Source organism: Mesoplodon mirus (assembly GCF_964341445.2).
Source record: "Mesoplodon mirus genome assembly, chromosome: 13".
NCBI lineage: Eukaryota > Metazoa > Chordata > Mammalia > Artiodactyla > Ziphiidae > Mesoplodon > Mesoplodon mirus.
In genome coordinates, this window is record NC_138989.1 from 25,965,040 (window position 1) to 25,980,631 (window position 15,592).

The 15,592-nt window shown below is 54.3% G+C and overlaps 2 protein-coding genes across 4 annotated transcripts; both read right to left on the bottom strand.

Annotated features, from left to right (window-relative positions):
* Positions 1–603: 603 nt before the first annotated feature.
* DDT (D-dopachrome tautomerase) lies at positions 604–3,199 on the bottom strand. Its single transcript, XM_082641338.1, has 3 exons — positions 2,987–3,199; positions 2,479–2,654; positions 604–861 (listed from the first exon to the last, which is right to left on the bottom strand). Exons 1-3 carry the CDS (start codon positions 3,092–3,094, stop codon positions 789–791), a joined length of 357 nt encoding a protein of 118 aa, XP_082497464.1. The 5' UTR covers positions 3,095–3,199; the 3' UTR covers positions 604–788.
* A 1,965-nt stretch (positions 3,200–5,164) lies between these two features.
* On the bottom strand, positions 5,165–12,946 carry LOC309814815 (glutathione S-transferase theta-1-like). Of its 3 annotated transcripts, XM_082640960.1 has the most exons (6): positions 12,721–12,946; positions 10,470–10,569; positions 8,996–9,083; positions 8,297–8,447; positions 5,970–6,146; positions 5,188–5,640 (listed from the first exon to the last, which is right to left on the bottom strand). In XM_082640960.1, the coding sequence occupies exons 1-6, from the start codon at positions 12,892–12,894 to the stop codon at positions 5,446–5,448; spliced, it is 885 nt and encodes a 294-aa protein (XP_082497086.1). In that variant the 5' UTR covers positions 12,895–12,946; the 3' UTR covers positions 5,188–5,445. The 3 variants fall into 3 exon arrangements, with proteins under 3 accessions (XP_082497088.1, XP_082497086.1, XP_082497087.1); XM_082640962.1 differs by lacking the exons at positions 5,970–6,146; positions 8,297–8,447; positions 12,721–12,946 and having other exon boundaries at positions 5,165–5,640; positions 10,470–10,630; XM_082640961.1 differs by lacking the exons at positions 5,188–5,640; positions 5,970–6,146; positions 8,297–8,447; positions 8,996–9,083; positions 10,470–10,569 and adding an exon at positions 12,058–12,515 and having other exon boundaries at positions 12,721–12,897.
* Between the last annotated feature and the right edge of the window lie 2,646 nt (positions 12,947–15,592).

A 15,592-nucleotide genomic window follows, 5' to 3' on the forward strand; every position in this document is an offset into this window, starting at 1 on the left:
CATTCTGGGACATGGATTTTTTTTTTTTTTTTTTGCTGTATGCGGGCCTCTCACTGTTGTGGCCTCTCCCGTTGTGGAGCACAGGCTCCAGACTCGCAGGCTCAGCTTCCATGGCTCACGGGCCCAGCCGCTCTGCAGCATGTGGGATCTTCCCAGACTGGAGCACGAACCCATGTCCCCTGCATCAGCAGGCGGACTCTCAACCACTGCGCCACCAGGGAAGCCCTGGGACATGGATTTTTGCAAGGCGTGCAGCTACACTGAATCCTCATCAGGAGAAGGTGAAGTTTGGCAATGTCCAGGGAAGGTCCCTGAAGCCCAGGCTGAGGACAGGAACATCTGGTCAGCAGAGTCTGCAGGAAGGCCCAGGCTGGACCAGCTGCCAGCTCCTCCCCACCAGCCTGAACATAGGCATTGGGAGCAGGGCCTCCAGGCTGAGCCCTCCACCCTCTGATTTGGGCAGCCGAGATACAAGACATGAAACAGGCCCTGGAGACAGGAACATCCCACCTCCCAGGTTCCCTAAGGTCCCCACCTCATAAACCAACCCTGCTGCCCAGGGTGGCCCAGAATGCCGGAGGAGGATAAAGGGAAGTAGAGAAGTCATGTGTGAGAGACAACGCTCTTCATTTATTTGTCATAAGGATGGGGAAGAGGACCGTGAGGTCACAGGCCTGTCTGCACGTGGGGGTGCCAGAAACTGGTATCCACCAGGCCCTCACTCTGCCAGGAGGCCTCTCTGGAAGGGGCTGCCAGCTCACAGATGCCCTGGACGCCCTCCACGCCAATCATAAAAAGGTCATGACTGTCCCCTTCTTGCCGATCTGCCAGGGCTCCAAGGGGAGAAAGCGGATAATTATCCTTCAGGAGACAGAGAAAAAGATGTCATCAGCTCCTTGGCTAATGCCTCACATTTCAAGACCCCTAGCCAGGTACTCCCACCATGGGCTCCCAGGCCAGCCTGCCTTAGCCCACCAGGCATTTTGCAAGCCTGTCTCAACCCATTAATGCTCTCTGCCCAACCCCCGACAGGGCAGTGGGCATGTCAAGGTTGGGATGGTGACCGCACATCATCACCACCCACCAAGAACAGACTCTCAACATGGCGGCCTCTGTGGTCACTGTATGCTCTGTCTGTGGGTTCACAGGGGAGCCCTGTCTTCCAAACTGCAGACCCCATGGGGGCATGGGCAGTGCCCAAGCTGCCTGTTTTCGCAAAGCCTGGCTCAAGAAGGCCAGGCACAGGGTGACTCCCCCCACCACCCCTGTAATGTCTGTGGAGTGAGTGAGTGTGCCCCTCTCACAGAAGTGATAGGAAGTTCCTTGTAAAGAAACAGGATACCTGGGATAGCCTGGGACCAAGGAGGTATATGTGACAACCTCAGTTTTCCCATCTGTAAATAGGCATAATGGAGGTATCTACCTCATGGGGATGGCACGTCCACACGAGGGGTGTGGAGAGGGGGACAAAACTTCTAAGGATCAAATGGGATCAGGCATGTGAGTTACCCATGGAGTATCTGGCACATGGTAAATTACACATAACTTATGTTGTTAGAATTATTAGCATTCCCCAGCTTGAGGACCAGGTCTAAGCACCCCCCAGAAGTAACCATTCTTCACCAGCCTTCCTGGGCCAATGAAGGCTCTATTCTGGAAGGTTCTTTCAAGCTTCTCATATACTTAGTTCCTCGTAGGCATGGACTTGGCTCAGGAATATTTTTCACCCAGGAAGAAACTTTAACCTTGCCACAGAATCCCAGGTTTGGGAGCTGTAGGTGTTCTTGGGAATTGTTTAATCCATGCCTCTCTATTCACAGAAGAGAAGGCTACAAACCAGAGGTGGTTCACTTCCAGGTTTGTCTGGATCCTCCAGCTGCATGGGACCCAGAACCCAGGTCTCCAGACATTCAGGCCAATGCTCTTTCCACTACTCTGTGGCCCTCCCAGAAACCTTACCTGGGACCGAATTGGGCCATAGGCCCAAAGGTCACAGCCTCAGGACATACCCAGAATTCCTCAACCAGCTTGGAGAAGCTCTAGAAAATTACACCTGTTTCCCTAAGATGTGGGGAAGCCTGAAGGCAGATGATAAATGGCCTTGGTTTTGTCAGGGTAGCAACATCCTGCCCTACCAGGTGTCAAGGCAGGTGCAGTATAGTGCCATCCCATGCAGTACCCCCAGGGAGCGGTTAAAGGAGAGCCTTCCCACTTCACAGATGGAAACACTGAGGTCCTGGAGGCCACACCTTGCCCAGGTGTCACAGGGACCACTACAGAGCCAGGAATTCACTCAATTCCACTACCACTCTCAAGGTGGGCCCACCACCGGGGGTCGCAAGGGGCCCTGCGGCACCACATCTTTCTAGCGAAGGGTGGGGAATTAATTTTTTCCCCAGCCTTAGAAAGGGCCTCAAGTCGGATCCCTGCCCCGTCTCGCAGCAGTCCCAAGAGGGTCCTCTCCCTGCCCCTACGCACCGGTCCTGGGCCAGGTCCAGCTCCTTGGTGAGAAACTCGAAGAGGCGGGCACTGTGGCCGCGGTTCTCCTCGGCCGTGCCCACCACACCGATGGAGGAGACGAGCAGCTGCGCGCCGGGCTCCGCCGAGCCGTTCATCGCCATGACCAGGCCGGGCCGCACCGTCACGTTCACGCGCTGCGGGGACACGAAAGTTTCGCCTGAAGCCGGTGTAGGCCGGGATGTGCTGAGGACCGGGCAGCGCGGAGTGGGGGAGCGCGGGCCCCGCGGGATCAGGGCTGGGGGCACAGGCCGGGGTCCTTGGAGGTCACGTCGGGGTCATGGCTGGGCAAGGCGACAGGGAGCAGACGTGCCGGGTGGGGCCGCGGGGTCTTGGAGAGCGGGAGGTCAAACTTGGCGGGCGGCGGGCGCGGAAGAGTCAGGGTCGCGGTGGGGAAGCCGGGGCACGGACAGAGCCCGACGCCATCCGCCAACCTCCTCCCTCTCCGTGCTCCCCTGCCCATACTCACGTCTTCAGGCTTGCCCAGGATGGCGGCAGTGGCCGCGCAGAGCCGCTTCTCCAGTCCCGCGGGCACACGGGCGGCGGGCAAGTTCGTGTCCAGCTCAACGAACGGCATTTCTAGCGGGAAGGCGCGCGAAAGGCCGCCAGGGAGAAAGAAAGCACGGAGTCCAGGTGGGTGATCTCCAGGGTAGGGCTGTAGGGAGCAGGGGCGGGGCGCCGCGGAAACCCGCTCCTCATTGGCTGGGAAGATACACAGCGCCCCCCATTGGCTGCCTAGACTACACCCCCGGCTTCGGCCCACAGTCTCCGCGTGCGACGGCGCTGATTTCCGGAAGTGCTGTAGCCTGGCCGGCTCCGAGTAACCCCACCCCCAAGGAGACATTGGCCGCTCCGGGCCCCGCCCACACGCCAGGCCCCGCCCCCCGCTCCAGCCACACTGGCCGAGGTTTCCGGTCTCCTGCAGCTTGCCGGCGCTGCTGCGGTCGTCCGCTTCTTAGCCAATATTTAGATGGAGGTTTGAACACCCCCGCCAAATACACACACCTGTAGGAGCCTTCCCCAGGCTCCACCCTAAAAACGTTACATCGTCACGGAGGCTTAAAATTATTTTTAAATGGGTTGCCTCCAAGTCAGGCAACTTCACGTTCCATGTGTGAATTTGCACTTCTCTTGATCAGGACACCTGGTGATACATGTGGGCTCGAGTGGGGCTGGGCAGAGACCCTCGGGCTCCCTGCATCCCTACCTGGCCCCCAAAGACATCTACCTTTGTGGCCTCTTGTGCCTGTGCCAACCTTGCCTCACGGTGAAGGACAGCCCACCGGGGGGTGAGAGCTGCCAAGTCCCAGTAGAATTACCAGCAATGTTTACAGGACCCTATGCTTTTATAGGTGAAACAAAAGTTGTTATTTAAAATGTGGAAGTCGGACTTCCCTGGTGGTGCAGTGGTTTAGAATCCGCCTGGCAATGCAGGGGACACAGGTTCGAGCCCTAGTCCGGGAAGATCCCACATGCCACGGAGCAACTAAGCCCGTGCCCCCAACTACTGAGCCTGTGCTCTAGAGCCCATAGGCCACAACTACTGAAGCCCGTGTGCCTACAGCCCATGCTCCGCAACAAGAGAAGCCACCACAATGAGAAACCCGCGCACCACAACGAAGAGTAGCCCCCACTCACCGCAACTAGAGAAAGCCGGCACACAGCAAGAAAGGCCCAATTCAGCCAAACTAATTAATTAATTAAAATGAAAAAACTGTGTAAGTCTGTTGAGGTAGCCAAACATGGTACTCTCATCTGTGCTGTAAAGTTGTCTGAATTGTAAATGACAAAGATAATTGAAATTGTATGGGTGTATATGAACAATTTCAATTACACATCTAAAATTCTATTTAAGTGCACATATTAAAGGAGCCTCTATGGGAGGCAGGCAGGCTGAGGCTCTGTCTGTCGATGACCCTGTCTCCTTCGTTTATTACATGATTCAGATATCAGAGGGTCTAGGACACAAGACAGGTAGATTGTGACCATCCTGAGGGACAGGTGACAAGTCTGGGACCCAGGGTGTAGCGTGGAGAAGACAGTGGCCGGGGTTACGAGTAGGCATGGGAGAGCAAAACCCCTCAGCAGCACCAGGAGGCCAGGAACTAACCTGAGACTTCCCTCCCTGCAAGGAGGTTCATGAACCAGCCCTGCACCCCACCTGTGGGAGACAGCGTCACCCCGGAGGGAAGAGAGAGACCTAGGAGACTGAGGTGATTCCTGATTGTGACTCTCTTTACCAAGTCAACTGTGACATGTGCCAGTCCAGGGGGCATGGAACCAGCTCCCTGCCAGGACTGAGGGAGGGAAGCTTTGGGGCTGAGGAGCCCAGAGGGGTCACCTGACTTGGCCTAGGGTGAGAAGTTGGAGGAATTCTCCCTGGAGAAGGACGTGGTAACAAATGCCAAAAGACCAGGAAGAGCACCAGGCAGGAAAGGTGAGGGGGAGCCCGGTAGGCAGCAGAAATAGGCTGAGCCAAGGCCAGGAGGCCAAGGAGGAAGCTGGGAGTTGGTGTTGGGGTGGGGGGGTGGAACCAGGAAAATGGTGGGCTACTGGGGGAAACCAGAGGGGGTGCCCTGCAGGGACGGGGGCAAGGCCTCAAATGTAAAGTTCAGTGACTCGTCCTTTGTCCTCTAGCCTCAGGGCAGTGAGGCACCAGGCTAAGTTTCAAACAGGAGAGGGCCGGGGGTCAGGGTCACATCTGTGTTTACTAAAGCTATTTCCAGAGGTCACATGGAAGTCAGCGTGCAAGGGGTAAGGGTGAAGTTGGCAGGCAGACAGAAGAAGGAACACAGGACTGGCGTGTGGAAGGCACTGCGGACCGGACTCTGCGGAGGTGTCTCACTCACAGCCGAGGGGAGGCAGTGCCATTTCTTTATTCTGAGGACAGAGCTCCGACGACGGTGGCTCTGCAGGCCCACCTGGTACTCACTGCCACAAAAGCTGCACCAAGGGCTTCAGCCTCTCCTTCATGGCAGTGTCGGCTGGAGGCAGGTCCTTAGCCTTCATGATGTCCGCGTGGGCCTCCTGGAAGAGGTCCTCCCCCACCGCGGCTTCCACGCGCTTGCGCCACGCAGCCAGCTTAGGCCGGCTTTTGAAGATGTCACAGCCAGCACTGACAGGCTATGGGAGAGGGAGCCAGGTGGAGGGGTGGGACCCAGGGAAGCACAAGGCAGCATGTCCCAACTTAGGGATCCCTTGGGTGGATTTTCCCTCCTCTGCCACACGGGTGATAGGCTGGAGGTTCTCCTCCAGGAAATACCGAGAAGCTGCTCAATATCCCTGCAGGGTGGGGTTTTTAAGCCCCTTTTTACAGATGAGGATGCTGAGGCTCAGAGGGGGAAGTGACCCGCCCAGGGCCCCCCAGCCAGAAAGGGCAATGTGAGCTGGTACACTGGCTCTCTCCCAGGGTACCCCAATGCCCAGCTGGCCCACCACCCCACGACACTCACATGCATCAGCTCTGTGATGGCCACCAAGTCTGCCACTGAGATGTGAGGCCCAGACAGGAAGTCCTGGTCCTTCAGGAACTTGTCCTCAAGCAGCTGCAGGCACCTGTCCAGCTCGGCCAGAGTAGATGCCAGTGTCTCAGGGGGCACCCGTTGGCCCAGGAACACAGGGAACAACATCTGGTAGGCGGGCAGGCAGAGGGAGGGCTCAGGGTCTGCCCAAGGCCCAGCATGGTTCCTGCTCTCATTCCACCTATCAGCCATCCTCCGCATTTCTCCTCACTCCCATCTACCATTTCCGACCCACAGCCACTACCAGCCCAGGCCATATCCCTTACTCAGGCACAGATAGCCTCCACCTCTTCCTGGGTCATCACATCGGGCAGCCGGGGGATACTTCAGCAATCCCAGTCTGCCCATATCTTCTCCCTGCATAAAGCCTTCCATGGCTCCCTAGTGCCCTCACTGCAAAGGCCTCAACACAGGGCAGAAGCCATCCTCTCCCACCCCACCTCCCACTCCACCCCAGGCTTCTCAAATGGGAATGTGCGTGCAGATCCCTCTGGGATGTGATTCAAGTGTACGGTCCTTATCAGTACACCTGGGTGGGGCCTGAGACTCTGCATTTCCAAGCTCCCAGGTGACACTCATGCTCCTGGCCCATGGCCCACACTCTGAGTAGCAAACATCTACACTCACTTTCCTGGACTTCTCTCCATTCTGCCCTCAAATGCACCGGGCTTCCTCCCCCACCACAGCTTGTAAAGCTATAGAAAGCTTCTTTGTGCCAAATGGACCCCCAGAGGGAATTCCCTGGCAGACCAGTGGTTAGACTTCCGCGCTCACTGCCGAGGGCCTGGGTTTCATCTCTGGTCAGGGAACTAAGATCCCACAAGCTGCATGGCCAAAAACAACAACAACAACAAATGGGCCCCCAGAACAGTGGTTCCATACATGCAGCAGGGGCCAACTCACACTCCCTCACGCACACAGGGAGCCTGCTCTGTGCCAGACACTATGTAAGTGCTTTACCAGTAATAACTCAGAGTTCACATTTCAAAAACCTCTGCACGTTTGATAAGTAAAAATGGTATCTGCATGCTCTTTTAATGTGCATTTGCTTGATTTTTACTGAAGTTACATGTTTTCATCCATTTATTGACCCTTTCTCCCTGTCCTTCAGTTACATCTCTGCTGGTTTCTTCTGCGCATTTTTCTCCTGTGTTTTGATGGGCTTCTAAGAGCGTCTTATTATTTTTTTAAGCTTATTGATTGATTGATTGATTGATTGCTGCGTTGGGTCTTCGTTGCTGCGCCCGGGCTTTCTCTAGTTGCGGCGAGTGGGGGCTACTCTTCCTTGTGGTGTGCGGGCTTCTCATTTTGGTGGCTTCACTTGTTGCAGAGCACGGGCTCTAGGCGCGCGGGCTTCAGTAGTTGCAGCATGTGGGTTCTGGACTTCTCCGGTGGCGTAGTGGTTAAAAATCCACCCACCAGTGCAGGGGACACGGGTTCAAGCCCTGGTCTGGGAAGATCCCACATGCCGCAGAGCAGCTAAGCCCGTGCGCCACAACTACTGAGCTCACACTCTGCAACTACCGAAGCCCACATGCCACAACTACTGAATCCCGTGCGCCTAGAACCGGTGCTCTGCAACAAGAGAAGCCACTGCAATGAGAAGCCCGCGCACCGCAACGAAGAGTAGCCCCCGCTCACCACAACTAGAGAAAGCCCGCGCGCAGCAACGAAAACCCAATGCAGCCAAAAATAAAAATAAATTGTTTTTAATGTTCTTTCTAACATTTCTTTGCCATGATCTTTCCCAGGTTTTTTTTTTTTTTTGCTTGTTTTCATTCTTTTTTTTTCTTACACAGATTTTGTGTAAAATTGATTAGCCTTTTCTTTAAGTCTCCCACTGTTACTAGGCTTATAAATCCTTGCATACCCAGAAATCAGATCAACATTTAGTGAAATATCTTATTTCTTCCTACTTTGAGGTTTTTCGCTTAACACCTCTCCATCTGGAAAGTACATGTGTAGCAAAGTGAAGGTTTGATTCTTTTCTCTCCCAAAAGACAATATTCCCAGGCAGCTTGGAATGTGCAAAAGGGCACAAGATTAATTTCCAGCAGCTCAGGAATCAAGACATATTGGGGGAGTCATTCCCAGGCTCTGTACCTTGGTTTCCCCTCTGGGAAACAAGTTGGTTGCCCTGGAGCATCTCTGGCATTCTAGAATTTAGTGTTCTCAGGTCTCAGGTCTGAATAGAATGCTTTAGACAGAAAGCACCATCCCCTGGTCACCGAGGAAGGGCTCCCTGCTCTGAAGCTCACCTTCTGCCACATGGTCCGGGTGCAGCTTGTTCGCAGGGTCGTGTGCTGCCACGCCAGGTACTCATCCACACGGGCTCGGGCCTGCAGGTCCTGGGGGTACCAGTGGTCAGGGGCCTCATACTTGCGGGTCAAATACAGCAGGATGGCCACACTGGGGGACACGGTGGTTGCAGGGGACATGCCCCAGTCACTCTTTAACCATTCCACAGGGGCCAGGCCCTGGGTGAGGCCGGTCCCTGGTCCTCACACATCTTTCCCCAGCTCCTGGGGGTGGAACATTTCACTGTTTCTGGTACAGAGTAGGAGTGTGAGGCTCAGAGAGGTTAAGTGACAGCCAGGATCATACAGCTCTATGTTGGGCCATCCTATCATCAGAACTAAGGGCACCAAGTGAAAAACAAAATGTCATGAGATTTCAGAAAGTGGGCGTATGCTCAGAGAAATCTCCCATGAGGAAGCAGTGCCCAACATGTGTCCCGAAGGATGAAAGCGACTCCAATACCATTCCCCAACATCTCAAGGGCAGGGACAGCAACAGGAGGAAGACCAGGCGCCCCTCCCAGCCCTGGGCAGCTCTGCTGACTTCAACCCACTCTCCACCTTCGGGCTGGTAAGGGGCTCAAGGCACACAAGCCACGATCCAAGCCATCAATGGTGGACACACAGATGGCTGACTGGTGCAGCCAAGGGACCCGTTACCTCTCAGCCAAGGTGAAGTCCCCATCCTTCAAGGCTGGCACCTTCCTCAGGGGGTTCACCTGGGCAAAGTCATCGCTGTATTGCTGGCCTGTGGGAGAGACCAGTGAGGCAGGTGGGGAGAACTCTGAGCCCTCTGAGGTATCTGCCCACCCCTACCCCAATGTCCAGGCACCAACTTTCTGAGGCCTCCATCCAGGTGGGGCAACAGAGAAGACGAGGCCACTCTGCTGGTCAGCGGATCACACTTGCTGAGCCTGCCAGAGGTCCCCCCTTCCTGTGTCCACCACCCCACCTTGGAACCTGGTCAAGTAGCATCTCAGCTTGGACTTGGGAGGAGGGTGATTCACTGCAACTGTAATCCATCCCAGCCCTGGCCAACTCCATCCATGCATCAGACACTCTAGCCTCCTCCCTGGGCTCTAGGCTTGTCCACTGCAATCCACCTCTCTATGCCAACTGGGTGACCTGTCTACACCCCAGAGCTCCAGCCACACCTGCTCCCGGCCCTCAGCAAACCTCGCTCTCACCAGCAATACTTGCCTGACTCAGCCACTCAACCTCCTGCAGGTCAGCTCCTCTTTCTTTCTTGTGCCAAACCTTCAAGGCTCCTCCCCCACAGGGGTTCCCAGGTCTGAATCACATCTGCATACCTCCCTGGCCCGGGCCAGTGCAGAGGGTACACCAAGTAATGTATGTGGAGTCGGAGGGCTTCAGGGGAGCCGGGATCCAGCCTGGCCGTAGGACCGCCTGTGGGCCTCTATGCCCTTCTACTGCATGGACGGAAATCACCCCTACCCATTCTCCCTCTAGAAATTGCCTCTGTGCCCAGCCCCCACCCCAAGGAGCATTGAAAAGTCAGAGCAAGCTGGCATCAAAGCAGCTGGTGGCTCACGCTGGGGCACCAGAGGCAGAAGGTGGGCAGGCTCAGCCAAGCAGGGGTCTCCCTCCGGGCCTGCCGAAGGGGCTCTGAATCCAGAGCTTATCCTACTGTCCAGTTACAGCCCTGCCCCCTCCCCGCATTCTGTATAAGTGGAGGGGACCTAGGCAGGCATAGGTAGGAGTAAAGAGGAGACCAGATACAGGTGTCCAACCTCCTCCTGCCAGCAGACCCAGAAACTCCAGAGATGGGGGCTGCTTCCGCTGGGAATGAGGAGGCAGCTCACTGTTTTCTCCAAGCCCAGGTGTGGAGGTGTTGGAGCTGTCACTCCACTTCCCGCGGCCCCACACCCCCACACCCCCACACCCCCACTGCTCTCTACCTGCTCTGCTCCTTCCTAACCTGTATTTTGAAGAACGGTTAGTATTTACTAGGCAAAGGTCAAGACTCTGAAAATACACAACTTATAGGCGAAGCCACGGTTTCCGACTGGAGTCTGTCTCTTGCCGTCTGTCTGCGCTGGCCGCCTGACCGTGGGGCCCCGGGAGTCCGTGTGCACACAGGGGCCCAGACCCCGGGCCTGCCTGCCGGGCCCACCTTTGAGCAGGTCCACGGTGCGCAGCTCGAAGGGGATGCCGTTCTTCTTGGCGAAGATGTAGACGGCACGGCAAGGCTGGGACAGCAAGTCCAGGTAGAGCTGCAGGCCCATGGCGGGGGCGGGGGTTAGGATTAGTGCAGGACTGAAGCAAAAGCGGCGGGCAGGGAGTCCCCGCCACACAGCCGGCGGCCGCGCGCAGCCTAATTAATCGAGCCCGGCCACGCCCTCCCCGCCCATTGGATGGTGCCGGAGAACTTTGGACCAATCAGCTGCGGCCTCGCTCTCCCGCCTTCCCTCTCCGGGGTTCTGGGCTGGGGTCCCTTTCCCGGTGGGGAGGGTACAGGGAGACGGACTCTGACAGTTTCTCGCCGCCAGGTCAGTCCCCTAACCCGGACCTCAATGTCTACCTGAGTCAAATGGGGCGGGGGGATGATACTGGGGTACGACGTCGAGGGCACTTCCAGCGCAGACACTCAGTGAATTTAGAGTCGGAAGTGTTGGCCCAAGCCACCTTCCCCCACTCGCGGAGGGGGCTGAAAGAGGAGGGACTTAAGTGTCCCCAGGAACACAAATAGAGGAGGAGAAAGGAAGTGCCACGGCCTCCCCTGGGCCCAATGCACAGGGTGGAGGTTGGGGAGGGCGTGTGGGCCTCTGCACCCAGCAAAGACTAGGTCCACACCTCAGGAAGCCGCCCCTCCCCAACCTTCCTTACACTCCCGGCTAATCCCTCCAGCAAAGCAGAAGCCCTGTGGGGCCCATCTAGAGGTTTGCAGGGGGGCCTGGAACCTCCCCACTTCCTTTGCAGGGCCAAACCCCTCCAACTACAAGCCTGGAGCTGCTGAAGTCTGTGGCTGTGATGCCCTCATTCTCTAAGCAAGCCTCCTGGATAAAAAACCCTGTCCCCAAACCCAAGACCCAGAGAAAGCCCCTTGGCAAGAGGATCGGTTACTGCAAAACTTGAGAATAGCTTGGCCTTCCTGGGCCCCAGGCTCCCAGTTTATAGAAGACTTATCCCCCCAGGGCGGGGCCATGTTCTCCGCCCCCTCCAGTGGACTGCCCTCCTCCACAAGTCACCCTTGGCCAGATTACTGCAATATCCAAATCTCCCTGCTTCCTCCCTGGCCACCGTCCAGTCCAACCCCCAACAGCAGCCAGAATATTATTCTAAAATGCAAGCTGAGCATTCCATTCCTCTTCATGGTTTGCAGCTCCTAAGTGTGGCATTTAAGGCCCCTCATGACTGAGTCCTGACCAGGAGAGCTGCTGTTTGGATTTCCCCTCCCGACCAATTCCTCAGGACAGATGCAGGACTTGTGATTTACAATACTTGGTGCCAAAGGGCCACGTCCTGGGTGACTGGCCCAGCAAAGCGATAGCTGGCATGCCTACAGCCAACACCAGTGGATGCCCGATACCCCTGCTGTCTTTCTCTAAGAACTAGAAGGCAAGGGGGCATTTGTTAATTTCACTCTTGACAACCATCGGGGGAAGCTGACCCATGGGGCCTAGGAAAGGGGGTTGTCTTTTGAATAGAGGCCAAGACCAAGGTCAGGACAGAAGGAAGTTCAAATAAACCACACGTCAGAGTTAGAAGCAGAGGCTCAGGCTGAGCCCAGGTTTATTTCCCAAACTGAAAAGAAGATGCAGTGATTAAAGGAGACAAGGTCTGGGTATGCCATTCTCATCGTGGCTTTTAGGCAGCTGTGGAAGATGAGTGGGGACCTGGCCCAGGGAGCAGAGGGGCAATGGGACTCAGGAAAGTCACGCCTGCTCTCTGGGTCTGCCTCCCATGGGACATGGAAAGGAAGGTGCTTTGTGAACTGCCAAGGGCAGAGCAGAGGCTTCCCAGCTCACTGGATCATGGACAGCACCCTAGGCATCAACTTCCGCTTAATGGTGGGGTCTGCAGGCTGGGAGTCCTTGGCCTTCCGGATGACCTCATGGGCCTCCTGGAAGAGGACCTCCCCCACTGCCGTCTCCACGCGCTGGTGCCACGCAGCCAGCTTGGGTCGGCCTTCAAAGACTCGGCAGCCGGCACCCACAGGCTGTAGGGAGACAGGGGACAGGATGGGCGTGGATGGGTGAGGCCAAGTATGGCAGCATCTACTTGGTTTGGAAGCCACAGAACTCCAGAAGGTTTCTACACATAAGCACAGTCCCATGGCCAGGTGGGGCAGTGTAAGCAGGACTTCAGCAGCCACCCAGGACCTCCCCTGCCTAGTCCCCCCAACAACCGCCCACAGCACTCACATACACAAGCTCCGTGATGGCTATCAGGTCAGCCAGAGAGATGTGGGGCCCAGTGAGAAAGGCCTTGTTCTGGAGGAACTTGTCCTCAAGCACCTGCAGGGTCACGTCCAACTCTGCCAGTGTGGCTGTCAGCATCTCAGGAGAGACCGGCTCACCCAGGTAAACAGGGAGCATCACCTGGTGGGTGGGCAGGCAAAGTCGGGGGTTAGGGCCAGCCCAGCCTCAGGGGCAGGAAGGCAAGTTTCCCTGCCCTTAGAGCTGCCTCCTGGTTCCATGCATTTTTTTTCCTACAGGGAAATTCCTAAAGGACTCCTTTTCCCAGAACTATTCCTGCTCCCACAGTCTGAGCCTGGGGCATCTGACACAAGGACTCAAACCCCTTTGAGAATGACTCAGAGGGGACCTGAACAATGAGTTTCATACTTTGGGGGGAGGGCCTGGCTTAGGAATGATTATTTTTTAACCTCTTTCCCCCAGATTATAAAATCAGTACTTCATACAGTATAAATAGAAGGATGGGCTTTTAAGGTCTCAACTTTGTTGCTTATAAACTATGTGAACTAGAGCAAAACACTCAAACCCTCTGAGCCTCGATTTCCACATCTGTGATATGGGAATAACAGTACAGGGCTCATCTTGTAAATGGAAAAGTGAGGCCCAGAGAGAGACAGACAGTTGCCTGAGACCACACAGCCAAGAAAAGACTAAGCCAAGCGTGGAACTGACGTCTTCTGACCCAGGGAGCTGCCAGGGACTAGGGAGAAGAGCCAGGAAAGGGTAGCGTTCAGGATTCTGGGAGGAGGGCATTTGGGGTGAAGCCATCAACAGCCTCAGGCTTGCCAGAGCTGTCAGGGAGACACAGTGGATGGGGAGCAGGGGAGGGAGCTTCCTGCTCAGTCTGGTGTTTTGTTGGGTAAAGTTGCTTGGGGACCCTGGGACTCTGGAAAGGTAAACAGGACTAGGATTGTGCACAAGCCCTGGTGGCTTCTGTTTCCTCCCCCAAACAACAAGGTAGACAGGGTCAGTGATCACCCACCGGTGGCCTGGAGGCCAGTGCTGGGCTAATGACATTCCTTTGGCTGCAGACTTTTTTTTTTTTTTTTAGAAGCTGTTGGGGGTAGGAGTTTATTAATTAATTTATTTATTATTTTTGCTGTGTTGGGCCTTCGTTTCTGTGTGAGGGCTTTCTCTAGTTGCAGCGAGCGGGGCCATTCTTCATCGCAGTGCACGGGCCTCTCACTATTGTGTCCTCTCTTGTTGTGGAGCACAGGCTCCAGACACGCAGGCTCAGTGGTTGTGGCTCACGGGCCTTGTTGCTCCACGGCATGTGGGATCCTCCCAGACCAGGGTTCGAACCCGTGTCTCCTGCATTAGCAGGCAGATTCTCAACCACTGCGCCACCAGGGAAGACCCTGGCTGCAGACTTTTTAAAACTATGGATCACTTGCTGACATTTAAAAGTGGAGACATTTCATATAAAAATTCTGAACTTTCCAGCTTCTTTTTAACATAAAGGTGCTGGCCACACAGGGCTGGCATTCCTACCTGGCCACCAGCACAGCATCTAAGGCTGCTGCTGGGGAGAAGCTGCTCCTTGGTGGGGGAAGCGGGAGGGTGGGGGGAACAACGGCTCTTAGTTTGCCAAACCCCACATAAGTCTGCCCCCCATGTATTCTCTGCCTCACCCCAGCAGCAGACTGTCTACATTTCCCTTCTGTTCCCATGGGGTGGTTCCAAAGTTCCTAGGGTTTTAAAAAGTGTTTTTATTCCTCTTTAAATATAAAAGACCATAAGAGGGTAATAAATAAATTCTGATTTATTCTTATCAGGAAATGCTATAGAGTAGTTAGAAGAAAATAAATTAGACCCACCCATAGCACTATGGAAAAATGCAAGTTCCAGAATGATATGAGAGCATTTATATAAAATTGTAAGCACTCAAAGCAAAACTTTATTTTTATGGCTACACATAAATGTAATAATGTAGAAAATCGTGAACTGAAAGGACTTGAACCAGATCCTGGGGAGCAGGGGGCACCTCAGGAAGGAACAAGGGCAACAAAGAGGACTTTTGACTTTTGTCTCTAATGTCTCCTTTTTCATATAAAAAAATAATAGAAGACACAATAAAACTCATGACCCAGAATTAGCCATACACTTTCAAAAATGAGGAGTGCACTTCTGATGAAAATATGAAAGTCACAAAAAAACCACTGCTCCCACCGTAACACTGAAAAGAAATGAAACTTATTTTCCTTTAAAGTCTTCAAAGAATATAGAACTTTAAAAAAAAGGAAAATAAAAGAACAAAAAAGCCTAAACCTGTTCTGTCCAATATGGAAACCACTGGCAAGGAGAGGTTACTGAGCTCTTAAAATATGGCTGGTCTTAGGTGAAATGTGCTGTGCATGTAAAATACACACCAGAAAACAGACACAGATCAATGGAACAGGATAGAGAGCCCAGAAATAAACCCACGCACTTATGGTCAATTACAGCAAAGGAGGCAAGAATATACAACAAAGAAAAGACAGTCTCTTCAATTAGTGGTGCAGGGAAAACTGGACAGCTACATGTAAAAGAATGAAATTAGAACATTCTCTAGCACCATACACAAAGATAAACTCAAAATGGATTAAAGACCTAGACATAAGACCGGAAACAGTAAAACTCCTAGAGGAAAACATAGGCAGAACCACTGAGGGGCACTTAAGTGCCATTGTTGATGGACACTGGGGTTGCTTCCACAGGTATTGTGAATAATGGCTATTGTGAATATTGCTGCTATGAACATCTCTTCAAGACCCTGCTTTCAATTATTTTGGGTATATACCCAGAAGTAGAAGTGCTGGGTCATGTGGTAATTGTATTT